This window comes from Henckelia pumila, chromosome 3 (genome assembly GCF_033568475.1).
Source record: "Henckelia pumila isolate YLH828 chromosome 3, ASM3356847v2, whole genome shotgun sequence".
In the NCBI taxonomy this organism is placed as follows: domain Eukaryota; kingdom Viridiplantae; phylum Streptophyta; class Magnoliopsida; order Lamiales; family Gesneriaceae; genus Henckelia; species Henckelia pumila.
Window position 1 is genome coordinate 197,742,699 of NC_133122.1, and position 17,387 is coordinate 197,760,085.

Genomic DNA, 17,387 nt, shown 5'->3' on the forward strand with positions numbered 1-17,387 from the left:
TAGCCCAAGGGTGGCTCCGCCCCTGGATTCTGTAGTCCGTAGATGTTTGATAAATATATCGCCGCTGAATGAGAGAAAAGAGGGAAGAGCGCGAGAGATTTTGGGATTTGGCGGCAGGTTAATTAATCTCTTATTACTTTGTTATTTTATTGATTCGAGAAGATATTACTGTAAATAATAATAAATCATATTATAAATTAAAAAAATTATTGTAAGACTATTAACAACGTATGTCGCATGCCGTAAATATTAAATTTTAACAGCATATTTATAGCTCGCCGTTGATCAAATAACTATTTACGACATTTATTTTCTGCACGTCGTTGTTTGTATAAGTTATAATAACATTAACGGCGTACTTGGATGGGCGCGCCGTAAAAATTAACATTTGCGGCGTGCTTTTAATGTGCACCGTTGATGTTGCGCCGCGAAAAATCGTTTTTTTTGTAGTGCGTGATATTTAATTATTAATTAAATTTGTCACGGTTATAGTTAAAATGTGACAAATTTTGTCACGGTCTAGACTAATTCCGTAACAACTATTGTCACGGTTTACCTATAACCGTGGCAAATTCATATAATGTATTAATTTAATTATTTATAATTATGTTTTATGTATAAATCATAGCTACAACTTTTGTAAAAATCGCCATTAATAAGCATATTTTGTAATGGACTACGTAAATAATTTTGGGCAATATTGTTCGCGTTTGATAAATAATTTATTAAATCAATTTAATTTTTTGGATAAAAAATGAGAAAGAGTAGATATATAGATTGATTAAAAAGCGAAATGAGAGTCACATACAGAGAAGTTTTGTACATCTAATTTTTTAACACTATTTATATACATACGAATGAAAATTGAAATAGTCAATGAATAAATCTAGCTATATATACGCAAATTGGAAAATTACTGCCAAGTTTATTAAAAAAATATTTACTGGGAAGTTGAAATATTATCATTATACGTGAGAAAAGTAAGATTATTATATATAATTTATATATAGTTAATATACGAAGTAATAAGGAAAATTAAGACAAACGCTTTGATACGTACAGACATATTCTAGAGTTGAAAAGATACTGTCTATCATTTTGCTCACATGTTCCAGAGGAATTTTCGTTGGACAATTAATATTCTAGTGCGGATGCAATTTGGACTTTGCATCTAATTTTTCCTCTAATGTCTACTTGTAGAATTTGTAAATACATTAAAATCAAAATCAATGTGCAGTACTTCTTAATTTTGTCGATTCGAACCTGACTCAACCGTCATGGTTGCGAGTTAGCCGGCCAACTCATCAAAAAATAAAAATAAAATAAAAAATCATATATAAACAATTATACATGATTTATATTTAAAAATTTATTAACCATGCATAAATCATTATAAATAATATAAAATTTCAAAATTAATCAATTATACATAAATTATTATAAATCATATAATTTTTTTAAAATTTAGTAAACATATATAAATTATTTTAAATAATATAAATCATTTAAAACTTATTAAGTATCATACATAAAATATTAAAAATACTAATTATAATATAGACCGGCCGGCCAACATCCCGAACATATCAGTACATTTAAGCCCGCCTCTAAATGAGCCGTCACTGGCACAACCCAATCCATCATTTTTTAATAGCGGAAAAAATTGACCTGACAAAACCAACTCAAATTGACAACTCTAACTGTTATTGTCACATATATACAGACATAGTGCAAATAACAATAACAATAACAACCAAGTTGTTATGTATGTTGACAATGTTGTGTATACTTTATACAACACAATTGTAATAGAAACCCAATTTTTTGTTTTAAAAAAATTATAAAAATCGATGAAAAAGTACACTCGTTGCATTCTTTTGGCCTTCAAGAAAATCCCGTAATCAAACGCATATATTGCACGTGATAAATAATAATCTATATCTATTGAAAAAAAATCACTGTGTGACCATTGCTAAATCAAAAAATTTTTTTAAAAAAATGAAAGCATGTATTTAATGTGTTTTTGAGTTACTTATCATCCCGACTTTTACTAACTCTACACCTACAAAAAACTACAAATTCAATATGAAACAAAAACGAAAAGTTCCAAAATCAACACATGCAATTATACATCTCCCGATAATTAATTAATATTGTCTAACAAAATACGGGGTTTGGTGGCCTTTCTTGCTCGGACCCGAAGGAGGTACACGTCGTTTCACCAACACCTGATAATACCTGACTCCTAAAAATTCAGACATTTCCTCCTCCACAGCTACCACATTAGCCGCCGCGCTCAGCCCCGCAGAACCGCCACGCGTGGTTGCAGCAGGGTGGCTCCGCCCCAAAGATTTAGTGCTTCCGACCATCAAATATACGAGCACAATTCCGATAACAAACCGAAACCTTATCCCCTCTTTGTTTGAGAATCTCGACGACATGTTATATATATGTGAAACAAAGGAACGTACGTGAATGTCTATAAAATTTGATCAAACGTTAACTTATATATATACATGTGTGCGCGCGCCCAATAATATAATTCAAGAAATTGTGAAATATATCGTATGCCCCACATCGCCGCGTAAAAGTGGATACTCATTTTTCTTTCCATATGAGACATCATTGCATTTGAATTAGGAGTTTGACTAAATCACTGGACAAAATAATATAGTATCTTAACTCCATTTTATTAATATATTAATATTAATATTGCGTGTCTCATTCTATATATGCAACTTTTCTAAAGTTGGTACTTAATTTCTGATTATTTTAGATGTTTACTTAACTAGGGGTGGTTCGATACGGTATACCGCATACCGTACCGAATACCGCATATCGTACCGAAAATTTTAATATCGATACCGTACCGGAAATTTCGGTATACCGACACGATATGACATAAATCCATACCGATACCGTACCGAATATCAAAATTCGGTACGGTATCGGTATGATACCGTGTATATCGATTTTTGATTTTATTTTTTAAAAAAAAATATATCGGTATACACGGTATCGGTATCGATTTTTTTTCGGTATACCGAAATACCGAAAATTCGAAAATCTTATACCGTTACCGATACCGAAAATTTCGGTACGGTATGAAGGTATACCGAAATTTTCGATATTTTCGATTTTTTTTCGGTACGATAAAGGCAGTATGACGGCATTTCGATATTTTTTGCCAGCCCTATACCTAACCTTCTAATCTTAGGACTTTTTAGTCGGCAATCTTCCAATGGTGTGCATTCGATCATCACATTTGCACGTTGGATCTTTTTCTAATGTTTTTTCTCCAAAATATATATATATGCCGCACAAATATTTGATTCTATATTTATAATCCTTGTTGCAGCAATTTATTTTCATCGAACTCAACATATAGCACAAGTAGAATTAAATGAAAAAATTACCACGTGCATATATACACGCTAAAAAAATTTCATTTTTTATCGAGTCGAAGTCTAAATAGCTCGCAAACAATTAAGTTAATTTACGGCCTTTATATATATATCCCTATATATGTCTATGGACTATATATGCGTGTGTATGTATATGTGTATATGTGTGTGGGCATGTACGCAATTAATTATTGTCCACATTAAACGTGAATCATTTTAATGTGCCGCAATATCTCAGCATGCTGCTACTCACCACACAACATGGCCTCTCTCGATCTGCATAAGAAGCGGATTTTTCCTTTCACATGTCTCTCTCTCTAGATATATAGGCAAAAAATCTTATGGTATTTTAAATTTATATATGTATATATGTATGTTTCTGTCAGTATTGAATTGACGAGTCCTTAGTATTCTTTCAATTGAAAATAAATAAGGTGCATGCCCACTAATTAAATCTAAATCCAGTGACCACTTTTCGAGCAAGTTGGTGCATTGATCTCTCTTTTATCTTGTGATAATGCCATGCACAATTTGACTTGCAATTTTATTATTATTAATGATATTAATTATTATAATTTTATATACAATAATATACATGAAGATCCGCCCTTTCATGAAAGGCACTATAGCCTTGACTTTAGTTAGGTGAACTGGTTCCTCGTGTTTATCTTCCAAGTTGCCAAAATTGAATGCAATTCATTCATGCACTTGAAAGAAAAAGGTATAAACAAAATCCACGATTCGCTGTTGGAAGTTGTAACATGCGTTTAGGTCATGTTTGAGATTGCTTCTAATAATTACTTTTGAACTTTTCATTTTCGTCTTTGTTGGAACAAATTAATCGATCATCTTATCTACACGTGCATATTGTTATCATCTTAGGGTTAATTTTGTGAGATTGATCTTTGATCCGACCCAACCCATGAAATTTATTATTATTATTATTATTATTATTATTATTAATATTGTTTTATGTCAAATTATTTTTCGTTGTATGAATGAATCAAGTTGACTCATTGATATAGATGTGAGACAGTCACAACTACTCTAATATATATTTAAACCAACTATTTTGCTTAGTAATTAACTAATGAGTAATTAGGTCCCGAAATTGATATTCGAAATTTATAATTATCTCGAAAATGAATTGGATGGTTAACTGTATGTAATGGTTTATTGCGTACTGTGTTTGTTTATATGTTTGTTTTCCTTTTTTTTTTTCTTTTTTTTCCCCGTATTTTCTTTGGAAAAATCAATCAAACAAACAAACGAATCAGCTTCATGATTCAAGTACTACCAAGTTCACTTTTCATTTTGCTTCCTTTTCTTTTTGGGAAGAGAATATATATAATATTTAAAATCATCAATAAAAAATATGATAGTTATATATATATATAATATTATTATGAGAAAAATAACAAAACAAAAATTAAAAAAAACCGAGTTTGATATGGGGGATTTAAGTTAGACCGTAAGTTATATTATGATGTTAAAATTTAGGGAAAATAAGTTTTTTGGTCCAGTAACTTTATCCACTTTGGGTTTTGGTCCGTTAATTTTTATGATGTGGGTTTTGGTACACTAACTTTGCATTTTTAGTGTTTTTTTGTCCAACTGCATACGTGTCAGCTTCTGATTGATCCACGTCATCAGCCATGGACCAATCAAAAATTGACACGTATGCAGTTGGACCAAAAAACACTGAAAATGCAAAGTTAGTGTATCAAAACCCATATCAAAAAAGTTAATGGACCAAAATCAAAACATGAACAAGTTATTAAACCAAAAAACTTATTTTTCCTAAAATTTATTATGCATACATGCACCATTACCGTAAAAATATATCCAAGTCGATGGAATAGACAAACTCTTGACAAATTATCAAGAGTTCGATTCTCCCTATCAATACTTTCTCGGGTAAGTCTTGTCGCCTATGGCTTGTTTAGTACCGTTTATATATGTATATTGTCATGTATTTATGTAATAAACTGGCCAAACCCTGTCCTGGAAAAAAGTATACCATTCAAAAGTACTCTATTTATGTTTCATAGTACTCTAAGGCCCAATCAACAATATTTTTTTCCGTGTCTTGTTCAAGCCCAACTCTGAAACTATATTCAGGAAGTATGGCAGAAAGCAAGTTATTTAGCCTGGGCCACATTGTTGAAACTTGAGTCTTAAAAAATATTTATACTACTTTATTCATAAATATGTATGTGTGTGTGTGTGTGTGGAATATTCGTATTTTAAAAGTACGTACGGATATGTCTTCTTTAGTTATCTTAAAATTTCAGAGAGGCCTAATTTCAGAGAGACCTAATGGTCGATTATTTGAAACATAAAACTCCGAATTTAACTTTGATTTAGGTGATTAAAAAAATATGATTTATGGAAACATTTCAAACATGAATTCCACCACAGGTCAACTATTATAATTTTTTAAGATAAAATAAGATACATTGATTTCGAATATCAATTCATGCAACTTCTATAAACCAAGAAGAAAAAACATCGTCTAATCAAATAAATTAAATCGACAAACATACTTAGAAACTATGAGTCGCGACGTTCACTCATATGTTGTATCCAGGCATTCCATCAGTATCCATTAAATTTTGGATTTGGTTGATCAAATAACGTTCATGCCCAAAATATTTGTCCAATGCCAACACAACCTTGACTGTCTCGAGGGAATCTAACCCAAATATTAGATATATCATATCTCATACAAAACACTAGATCACTCAAAATAGATATAAGTTCACATCGTAAAATAGACCACGGGTGCTGTTAGGATCAAGTGTTAATTACCAATAGGTTAAAAGCTATATATATAGGTGTTAGTCAAGACGTAACTTTATTTTTTTATACTTGTGGCAGCGCAGATGAGTTGGATTGTTAAGCCGGCCCATAAGTCCATGGAGGGACGTGTCTTATTGCTGGTGCAGTCTCCTATCCCTTCGAGATCAATTTTATCATTTTTCTAGCTACCACCAATCTTGTCCGGTGTCCCTATTTAAGGCCCATATCCAACCAAATCAAGCAGCGGAACGTTAGCATCTTGACGCACTAGAGCTTCTACGCTCACTCATGCACGCTTAACCCAGCATCCTCCAAGAAGTATAGTTATATGCTTCTTGGGAGACTCGAACTCATTACCTTGGCTCTGATACTAGTTTTTAGGATCAAGCGATTACTAGTTATAAGCCAAGACATAACTTTATTTCTTTATATTTTTGACAATCCAGATCGGTCGGGTTGTCAAGCCCATGTGTCCAGGGAGGACGCGTCTTATTTCTGGTGCTATCTATTATCCCTTTAGGACCAGTCTTATCCTTTCCCTACCGATGGCAGAGTCCTCAGCATAAACAATATTACACGTTAAGATCTGATGTCTCTATTTTATGGTCCATCTATAGCCAATCATATAAAGTAGCGCAACATCAGCAGCTTGACGCACTAAAACTTCCCGTATCACTCATTCTAGTAGTACTACTCTTAACCTAACAGATGCCGAATTTTATTAACCATTGCAGCTAAGATAACTCCTTCTAGCTATCACATATGATTGCACATGTTGCAAAACACCCATTCTTCTCATCAAAACATCACAATTATAAAATACATAATAAACTTAATATTTACTTGAATTTGATCAACTCGAATAAATATTCAAATTCATCCATCCAAATATATATGCTTATTATAAGAATTTAATAAAACCAAATGAAACATAACGCCCACTTCATCGTGAGCAAATATCATATCGAATCATTTGATCCAATATTTTTGAGGTTATTTATCTAATCTTATTAAAAACTTTTTATAAGCTTCTAGAACTTAATAAACTGTTTTAAAAGCTTATAAGCTATTTGGTCTTAATATTAAAAATAAGATCTTTTTATTAACAAAATTACCAAAAAAATATAATATTATTAATGTAATGGAATAGTTATATATATATTATATATATATATATATATAAACAAACGAATTAGTTTTACATTTTTATAAATAAATGTTAAACTTATATATATATATATATATATATAATTAAATCTATTTTATATTTAAATTTAAAAAAACTGAAAAAATAAATTAAAATTTTAATGTATCATTAATATTTCAAATAAAAATTGTAGTTAAATACTACTCAATAATACGCTAGACTCTTTTTTTTTAAAAAATCCTAAGAAAAAAAGATAGAAAAAGTTAGAACAAGACCTTGTTAGGAAAGGAAGTCGCGACGTAGAGAGAGACTTGTAGGTTTGTAAATTCTGTGGAGGATAAGACAGTAATTAATGAAAATATAGAGGGATATTTTGGAAAAGATAATTATTAAAATAAGATCTTTTTGAAAAAAATACCCTTCCTTTACTTTTTTAAAAACAGCTTATAAGCTGTCAAACAACTTATTTTGACAGCTTATAAGTTGTTTTTAAAATTTTTTACGAAACAGATTTGTGGAGCTTATAAGCTCCAAAACAACTTATAAGCTGTTTTACAAGCTTATAAGCTCAGTCAAACACCCATAAATCAGATTATTATAAGTTTTTAATTAATAATGCTAAAGTAGTGTTTAATGAGGTTAGAAATCCAAAAACGTTAAATTAAATTATCTATCAAATTAAGAGGGTGTTTGACTAAACTTATTAAAAACAGCTTATAAGCTGTAGCAGCTTATAAGCTGTTGTAGGAGCTTATAAGCTGTTAAAGTGTTTAGGTGAACTTATTTTAAACAACTTAAATATGTTGATGTGTTTGGTATTATAAGATCTTTTTATTGCCAAAATTACCAAAAGGGTATAATATTACGAAAGTAATGTAAAATAGTAATATACATACAAAAATATTTTAAAATTTATTATAAATGTTAAACATATATTAAAACATTAAATTATTTTTAATTTTATTTTTTAAAAAAATTTGATAAATTATGTACAAAAAATGGGCAGAGGGCAGGGTGGGAATTTTATAAAATATATAAGGATAATATGGAAAAGTAAAATATCAAAATAAGATCTTTTTTAAAAAATTAGGGGTCACCTTACTTTTTTAAAAACAACTTATAAGCTGTCAAACAACTTATTTTGACAGCTTATAAGCTGTTTGACAAAAAATTTGTCAAACAGATTTACAGAGCTTATAAGCTCTTAAACAACTTATAAGCTGTTTTCAAAAGCTTATAAGCTCATCCAAACACCCTCTAAATATACGATTAACGATGTTGGATTGAGTGATAATAACGTAAATGTAAAATATTAGTTTTTAATTACTTAATTTTAAAAAAAGATAAAACAAATGGATAAGGTGAGGCGGAATATGCCATGGAATGTGCACAAAACCATTATGAGCTTTCATTGGCATCTACACTACCACATGCCCTATTATCCCAAATCTCAATAAAGTTTGGACCTTTGATTTTTTTTTTTAATACACATATGGGGAAAATAAGAAAACAAACCTCGTCAATCATTTACAGAAAAAAAAACTCTTCAATTATATTTGATAGATATGAAAATTTGGAAGAATGATTTCCGTCAAACTTCATTTTTTAAAAATAAAATTCCTGCAGTATATTTGAGTGATTTCAAATACACATCGAAGAGTTATTTAAAAAAATATTTGACCGATGTTATTTGCTAATTATTCTCATAAAGAGATCATTTTCTTTAAACAAATGATGACCAAAATTAGATAATAAAAAATACCCAACACGCACAAACATATATTTTAATGTCATGACTTAGTTGCCCTCTATTTGCATGTAGCGTAATTTTTTATTTGCCTTCTTGTTCTTGTTCTTGAACAAAGTTATATATAGATAGAGTATACGTACGAAATGTTGACGATTTGACTTTCAAAATTTGCTAATAATCAAACAATTTATCCATGCATATAATATAAAATTTATCAAGCTACTCGTTGTTAACTATAATTTTAACGTTACCTAAACATTGTGGGTAGATATACATATATACATGATACATCATAGTGTTAACGTTATGGTATGGTGTTCTTGAATCATTTTGGTGCCTTTAGATGATGTCTTCTGAGGATAGAAGGATTTGATATATCAAATGAAAAATAATATTTTTTTTAGTATAAAAATTAATACATTATCATGGATGATCTAATCAGGAGATCCATATTAAAAACTTTATCCGTGAAACCATGTCACAAAATTTTTTGTATGTTTTTAATGTACTCGTCTTTTATGTCAACGACTTTAATATATTTCATTTTAGATATTCTTGTTTGTTTAACACAATGGATTCTAAGTAATAAACAATGTAAGCCCAACTTGATTCGTGAGATATAATGAATAATAAATAGATAAGGATAACAAGCTATGTTTAAATTGAAAAAAAATGTTGAAAGTTTGTCTGTTTTAGGTTTAACTATGTAATTTCTTCAAAGTTTGTTTTTTCATACGGTAACTTTGATTTTTTATTTTATAATTTTTTACGGTGAAAGCTATTGTAATTTATTGAAGGGGAGAAAAGTAAATTACAAGATTATTTTTTAAATAATTGTTTTCGTTATTTTTATCCGAACCCGGTACATCCACCGAATATCGTTGGCATCAATATTCTATTATGTGATACATGTGGCTAGAATGACGCATATATATTGCGCAAATTAAAATTCGTTTAAATAAAAAATAAAAGGGAAAATAAAGCAAACAAAACCCCCATATTTCAGAATGAAATTAGTAGTTTCGGGCAAAAAAAAAAAAAATCAAAACAAAACAAAAAATCCTAGTTAATTGATAAAAGTAAACTTGAATAAAACGTATGATGATGTGTCGATGTCAACCTGTTACTGCTACAAACATTTATCTGCAAATGCATGCTACAATCACTCAAAGGGATGGAGTACTCTCGTTCAGTATAACTAGACTAGCTAGATATTTTTCCAAACTAAACAAATGTGCAAAATCGGCATGATTGTTGTTTAGAAGCAAACATATACATAAATATCCCATCGACACCCAATCCTATTAATACAATGGCAAGCACATCACCTTTTTGTTGATGAAGACTCCGTTTAGCAAATTGGAATTTTGCACCAAAAAACTTTTAAAACCACAATAAATAGGGCCTCGACAAATTGGCCAAGTCCAGGTGTCAACCAAACAACACCCCCACAATTCTTGATTATCTTATCCCTGCCGTCAAACCCTTTCCCATCCCCGACATAGTCCACTTCTTTTTCATCTCTTTCCAAACAACCCCTTGCGTTCCCACCTGCTTTCGTTGTCCCCAAAAAGGCCAAGGGCAATCTCGACATTTCGTGCTTGACCCAGATGTTCCAGCGCACCCGACTCCGCTTACCCACCGGGTAAAATCTGTGGGGGATGGAGAAATCGGATATCACGTGCCGCCACGTCGTCACCTTGACGTCATCTGTTACGTCACCTGCGATTGCCAGATCATTGTAGTATCGGTTCACGCGCCTTATCCGCTTACATGTCCCACGTGGATCCCGGGCCCACTGATTGTGCAGCTTAGGATTAGGATTAAACGAGGTCATCTCAAATATATTTATCCTCATATAGAATATAGAATTATAGATAGAATGGTCATTAAACTTTAATTTTGATTGATTAACATATTATATTGTGCTAATTAATAATTTCACGAATTCAAAACACGAATTGTCACATGCAAACAATGTTCACAACTGCCCTTTTTTTTAAAAAAAAAACCCAACAAATTTAAATATATTTTCTAAGAAAATATAGAAATTATATTATTTAACATTATTTAAATTACATACCAACACTTTTCTTAATTAATTTCACGAACCAAATAGTTTTTTTTGAACTAATTTAATTTATAAAAAAATTTTAGTAACTATTTTATCAAGAATCAAATTATTTATTTGATTTTTCATGCATATTAAAGAAAATCGTTGAAAACCAAATGTTTACAAGAAAACCTTTTATTTTGTTTTTATTTAATTTATTAAAAATATAACTATATGTTTTTAATACATATATATTATTAAAATAAAAATTATATTTTTGGTTTTCTGATATTTTTTTCCATTTATAATCTCGTTAACAATACATTTTTATATTTAATAATAATAATTCTGTAACATGAAATGAAATATATATATATATTGGTGTGATAGGAGGAGGTAGATGATTAAGGCGTGTGTGGAACACGCGAAAGAGACACACGTTTGTACCAACCAGAGAAACAGCGCGTGACAGAAAAGTCCCCCCGAGCGTGCCAGCTGTCACCACGAAGTTTCTGCTGGCCGATCTTATCCTTTTCAATTTTTCTATATTATTTTAATTTATATAATAATTCGTTGAATAAATTTGTATTTTCTTGTTCAACAGAAAGTGAAGAAAACACCTTGACAGAGAGAGACGGAGGAGGAGGCTGAAGCTGAACCCTAGATTTCTATCTGGCTTAAGAACATAGTTTTTGGATTCTGAGTATCACAGATCATCACACCCAACGCTTTAATCAGATTGGCTAAGGTCAGGGACCGGCTTCCATTTTTTTTTCAACTCTTTGTTTTAACTTTATGAAATGATGCTGACTGAGGTTTATTTCATTATTTTGGTATTATTATCCTGTTATGTGTAGTTTGCTGATTCTGAGTATTAGCCGCCGAATCTACTGACCTTTACGAGATTGAGTTTTGTTTATTTATATATATATATTTTTTGCTTGGGATTGAATTGATTTCTTTTTTCTGGTTGGGTTGTGGCCTGTGGGTGTGTGGGTTTCCATTTGGATTTAGGATCTATTATGTTTCAGTGAGTCCTGAGACGTAGCCGTTTTTTATGAATGGTGTGTATTGCAGATCCCTTTGGCTTGCTCTTGGTTTGACCATAGAAAAGCAACTTTGGTGGGTTCAGGAAAGGAGGATTTCGAAAAAAGAATCCTTGTACTCTGTGTTTTTTAATTTCTTCCCAAAGAACGGGCAGATTTAGAGACAACCTTTGGGCCTTTTTTTTTTGCCGGTGATTTGACAGATCATTTTGAGTGGTTGTGCTTGAAAAAATCTTGTCAAGATGATGTCTAGGTCGTACACTAACCTAATGGATTTAGCATCTGGGAATTTCCCCGTGATGAGTGTTGAAAGAAGGCGCTTACCTCGTGTCATGACTGTTGCTGGGGTTATTTCGGAGCTTGATGATGATCAAGCTAACAGCGTTTCTTCGGATGCTGCATTATCTGTTGCTGCAGATCGAGTTATTGTTGTAGCAAATCAGCTTCCAATCAAAGCTAAGCGAAGGCCAGATAATAAGGCGTGGAGCTTAAGTTGGGATGAAGATTCTTTGTTGTCGCACATAAAGGATGGATTACCTGATGATATGGAAGTCCTATATATTGGGTCATTGAAGGTCGAGGTTGATCCCAGTGAGCAAGATGAAGTAGCACAATTGCTATTGGACAGGTTTAAGTGTGTTGCGGCGTTTCTTCATATGGAGATTTTGTCCAAGTATTATCATGGATTTTGTAAGCAGTATTTGTGGCCACAATTCCACTATATGCTTCCATATGCTGCAAGTCATGGAGGTCGATTTGATCGCTCATGGTGGGAAGCATATGTTGCTGCAAACAAGATTTTCTCGCAGAAGGTGATTGAGGTGATAAATCCAGATGATGATTATGTCTGGATTCATGATTATCATCTGATGGTTTTGCCAAGCTTCTTGCGGAGGCGTTTCAACAGGCTAAGAATGGGATTCTTCCTTCATAGCCCTTTTCCTTCATCGGAGATATACCGGACTATACCTGTGAGGGAAGAAATTTTAAAGTCTTTACTGAATGCTGACCTCATTGGTTTTCACACATTTGATTATGCAAGACATTTCCTTTCCTGTTGTAGCCGTATGCTTGGTTTGGAATATCAGTCAAAAAGGGGTTATATTGGTTTGGAATACTATGGAAGAACTGTTGGAATAAAAATCATGCCAGTGGGGATTCACATGGCACAGATTGAGGCTGTTCTCAATAAGGCTGATAAGGAGTGGATGGTTGGAGAGCTCAGGCAACAGTTTAAAGGAAAAACTGTATTGCTTGGAGTTGATGACATGGATATATTTAAAGGTGTCAATTTGAAACTCTTGGCTATGGAGCAACTGTTGAAGCAGCATCCAAAGTGGCGAGGGAAGGCAGTGCTGATACAGATTGCAAATCCGGCGAGAGGGAAGGGTAAGGATCTCGAAGAAATAAAAGCTGAAATTCATGCGAGCTGTAAAAGGATCAATGATACTTTTGGACAGCCTGGTTATGAACCGATCGTTTATATCGACAAACTTGTTTCTCCAACGGAACGTGCTGCATATTACTCTATAGCTGAGTGTGTTGCCGTTACGGCTGTACGCGATGGAATGAATCTCACACCATATGAGTACATCGTATGTCGACAGGGAATCTCTGAGAATGAATCTAGTTCAAGTTCAAGTTCTCCGAAGAAGAGCATGCTAGTTGTGTCTGAATTTATTGGATGCTCCCCATCACTGAGTGGAGCTATCAGAGTCAACCCATGGAATACAGAAGCGACTGCTGAAGCATTGAATGAAGCCATTTCAATGGCCGATGTAGAGAAACAATTGCGACACGAGAAACACTACAAGTATGTCAGCACACATGACGTGGCTTATTGGTCTCAAAGCTTCTTCCAAGATTTAGAGAGAACTTGTAAAGACCATTTCAGGCGGCGCTGCTGGGGCGTTGGTTTAAGCTTTGGTTTCAGAGTTGTAGCTCTTGATCCTAATTTTAAAAAACTGACAATTGATGCCATTTTGTCTGCTTATTCAAGGGCTAAAAGCCGGACAATATTCTTGGACTATGATGGTACTATGATGCCTCAAACATCAATGAATAAGAATCCAAGCCGGGAAGTCATCTCGATCATCAATACACTCTGTGGTGATGATAAAAACACTGTATTCCTTGTTAGTGGACGAGGAAAAGATAGTTTAGGTAAATGGTTCTCTCCTTGCGAAAATCTTGGTATTGCAGCTGAACATGGATACTTTTTGAGGTGTGTCTCTTTTGTATCTTTTTTTCATTCTTGTTTTAATCATGTATTCTTCTTTGTATTCTAATTTGCTTGTTTAATAGATGGTCTGCTGATAAAGAATGGGAGACTTGCGGTCAGAGCACGGATTTTGGTTGGCTCCAGATTGTAGAGCCTGTGATGAATCTTTATACAGAAGCTACCGATGGGTCCTATATCGAAGCAAAAGAGAGTGCAATCGTTTGGCACCATCGAGATGCAGATCCTGGTTTTGGATCCTGCCAATCTAAGGAAATGCTAGACCACCTTGAAAGTGTGCTAGCTAATGAGCCTGTCGCTGTAAAAAGTGGTCAATTCATCGTTGAAGTAAAGCCCCAGGTATGTGACAGGTCAACACTACATTTACCCTTTTTTTTTTTCTTGCCTGGATTCTCATGGATATCACTTACTGAGGTGTTGTTATTCTAGTGATGCACAAGGTTTAATTTTGGCCCATTATGCAGCCTACTTAAGTTGCTTTATTGTTGTATTCTCCCTAATTTTCGTTATTCTCTCGATAAACGAAAATGGCTATAGTTGTCGCCGCGAGGCAATTATATGAACTCTCTCTTGCTAGTTAAGCCAAACCTTGAGCTTGCACCTGGCATGGTTTCTGTTTCCTGTTTCTGCTTGAATCCCTTTATGCTTACTTGCACTCAACGGTGCATAAATGCCTAGATTGTGAAACTGTGGTTCTTAACTGCCTTGACATATTATGATGAATATTTTTTTCCTTCAGAACAATTTAATTTAGTCGTAATGTTTAGTTATACTCATTTGGTGTTTGCATTTATCACCTATTATGTTCGAATTTAGTCATTTTTTATGTTCTCTAATTTTTTTGCATGTTCCTAGAGTTTGAGATGTAGTTATTAGTTGGGAGAGACATCATACAATTACTACAGTTGTGTACCTTTAATGTTGATATTGCCAGTTAATTGTTTTCTCTGATGTCCAGGGGGTTAGTAAAGGTTTAGTTGCAGAAAAGATCTTCACATCCATGGCTGAAAATGGGCAGCAGGCTGATTTTGTGCTATGCATTGGTGATGATCGATCTGACGAAGAAATGTTTGAGATGATCGGGGATGCAGTAAACAAAGGTGTTCTTTCTCCCAATACTTCAGTTTTTGCCTGCACTGTCGGACAGAAACCAAGTAAAGCCAAGTATTATTTAGATGACACAGTGGAAGTCATTGCCATGCTTGAAGCTCTTGCTGAAAAGTCTGTGCCCCTACCACCTGTAGCGAGTATGCGTGCTCTTCAAATTTCTTCTTGAGTCATTTCACCTAGGATTTACTTGAAATCCTGTGCATCCATAGCCACAGCAAGTCCAAGTTGGAAGTGATACTGTACAGTTCTATACTTTCCATGACCTGTCATGTTCTTGAACTCTAATATTGGGAACGATCACTTGGGCTTGCTTGATCTGGCTTGACTGAACGGCAGTCGCCGGAAATGGTTCTGCTATGATGCATTAGTTGCTTGAAACTTCAGGCTTATCGTGCCAGTCTAATCGCAGAAGTCTGGATGCTGGTGGTTTGGCAGCGCCATCCAGGGAAAAGATTTGTCATGAAGATGATTTTGTCAGTTTGCTTTACACATTAATTTTTCCCGGAGATGAAAACACTTTTATACTCTTTGCTCCCCGCCTTGTATGAACTGTTGTCCAATTGTAAATACTAGAAATCCTTGACCAACGGGATGCTCGCCGCAGGGAACGGGTTGCGCTGCGCTGGATCATGTTATATAGGAAGATGGTACAGTTAACTTTCGTGTTGGACTCGATTTCGATTTCAATATTTTTGTGTTTTTTTCAATAGATGATTAATAATGCCGTGGCCAATGTTCAACTTGTATTTGGACGTTTGTTTGTTTTTTTTTTTAAAAAATTGTAGGTTGGACAATGTTGCCAATTTTTTCAGCCTTCTCGAATTCCGCATGCGTTATATTTCCAGAAATTCATTAGCGAATAAGTAAAACTCGATTTGCCTCCAAATTTCTTTGTTTATATGAAACCGTGTTTTGTTATATTAGAATTTAAATTTGAATTGAAGCATAACGGTGGCAATTTGCTATTATCAGTTTAATCGTGTTGTGTAGAGCAAATAAAATCAAATATTTGTCATTATGATTCGCTTCAATGGTGATCTTGTTTTACAAATCCCCCATTTACGCAATGTAATTAATTGCTGTGATTCTATTTTTGTTAATGGGTTCTTTTTTTTTTTTTTTTTTTATTCGCTACACCTAAAGTACTTTTTCCCCCATGATGTGGTCAAATATAACCATTGGATTATCAAGATATATGTCAATTTTCATAAAAATATATGGATCCCACGTGATCTAATGGTATATAGGGGAAAAAACACTCTCGATGTAACATAGACTATTTCACCTCGTGGCTCGTGCATACCAAGATTTTCCGAGGTCGGCAGTATATGCATCGACCAAACGAGCCCTTGTTCCAATCAATTGTTGGATGAGAGGTTGGTTAAGGCGAATGTCTATTTAACACATGATAACTAATATTGTGTGTATACGCACACGTATATAAATTAATTGGATGTGGGATTTTTTTGTAATTGGGTCTCATGTTGGGTGTATATATATCTGTGAGTGAAACAAATTAAAGCAAATAAATTTTTAAAAAATGAAATGGGTTTGCGGCCAGTAAAAATGCTCGAGGTTTGAGGTATTATTTTCTTTCAACGTTTTATTTGCGGTCGTTTCTCAAAGTTTAGTTTGAAAAATTAGTTGTGTAATCATTTAGAATCGATAAAATATTTGTGATAAAATTATTTTTTGATTATTCGTTTAGGGTGAATGAAAAAAATTAATAAAGTGTTCAAAAATAATGATTCGAATTTTGTCGAATGAAAATATTGAATAAAAAAATATTATATTTTATATAATATATAATATTAAATAACAAGAAAATAAATGAAA

The 17,387-nt window shown here is 32.9% G+C and overlaps 1 protein-coding gene across 1 annotated transcript; it reads left to right on the top strand.

Annotated features, from left to right (window-relative positions):
• The first annotated feature begins 11,744 nt into the window (after nucleotides 1–11,744).
• On the top strand, nucleotides 11,745–16,362 carry LOC140886108 (probable alpha,alpha-trehalose-phosphate synthase [UDP-forming] 7). The gene is made up of 4 exons (XM_073292614.1): nucleotides 11,745–11,904; nucleotides 12,234–14,426; nucleotides 14,507–14,780; nucleotides 15,400–16,362. Exons 2-4 carry the CDS (start codon nucleotides 12,445–12,447, stop codon nucleotides 15,715–15,717), a joined length of 2,574 nt encoding a protein of 857 aa, XP_073148715.1. The 5' UTR covers nucleotides 11,745–11,904; nucleotides 12,234–12,444; the 3' UTR covers nucleotides 15,718–16,362.
• The last annotated feature ends 1,025 nt before the right edge of the window (nucleotides 16,363–17,387 follow it).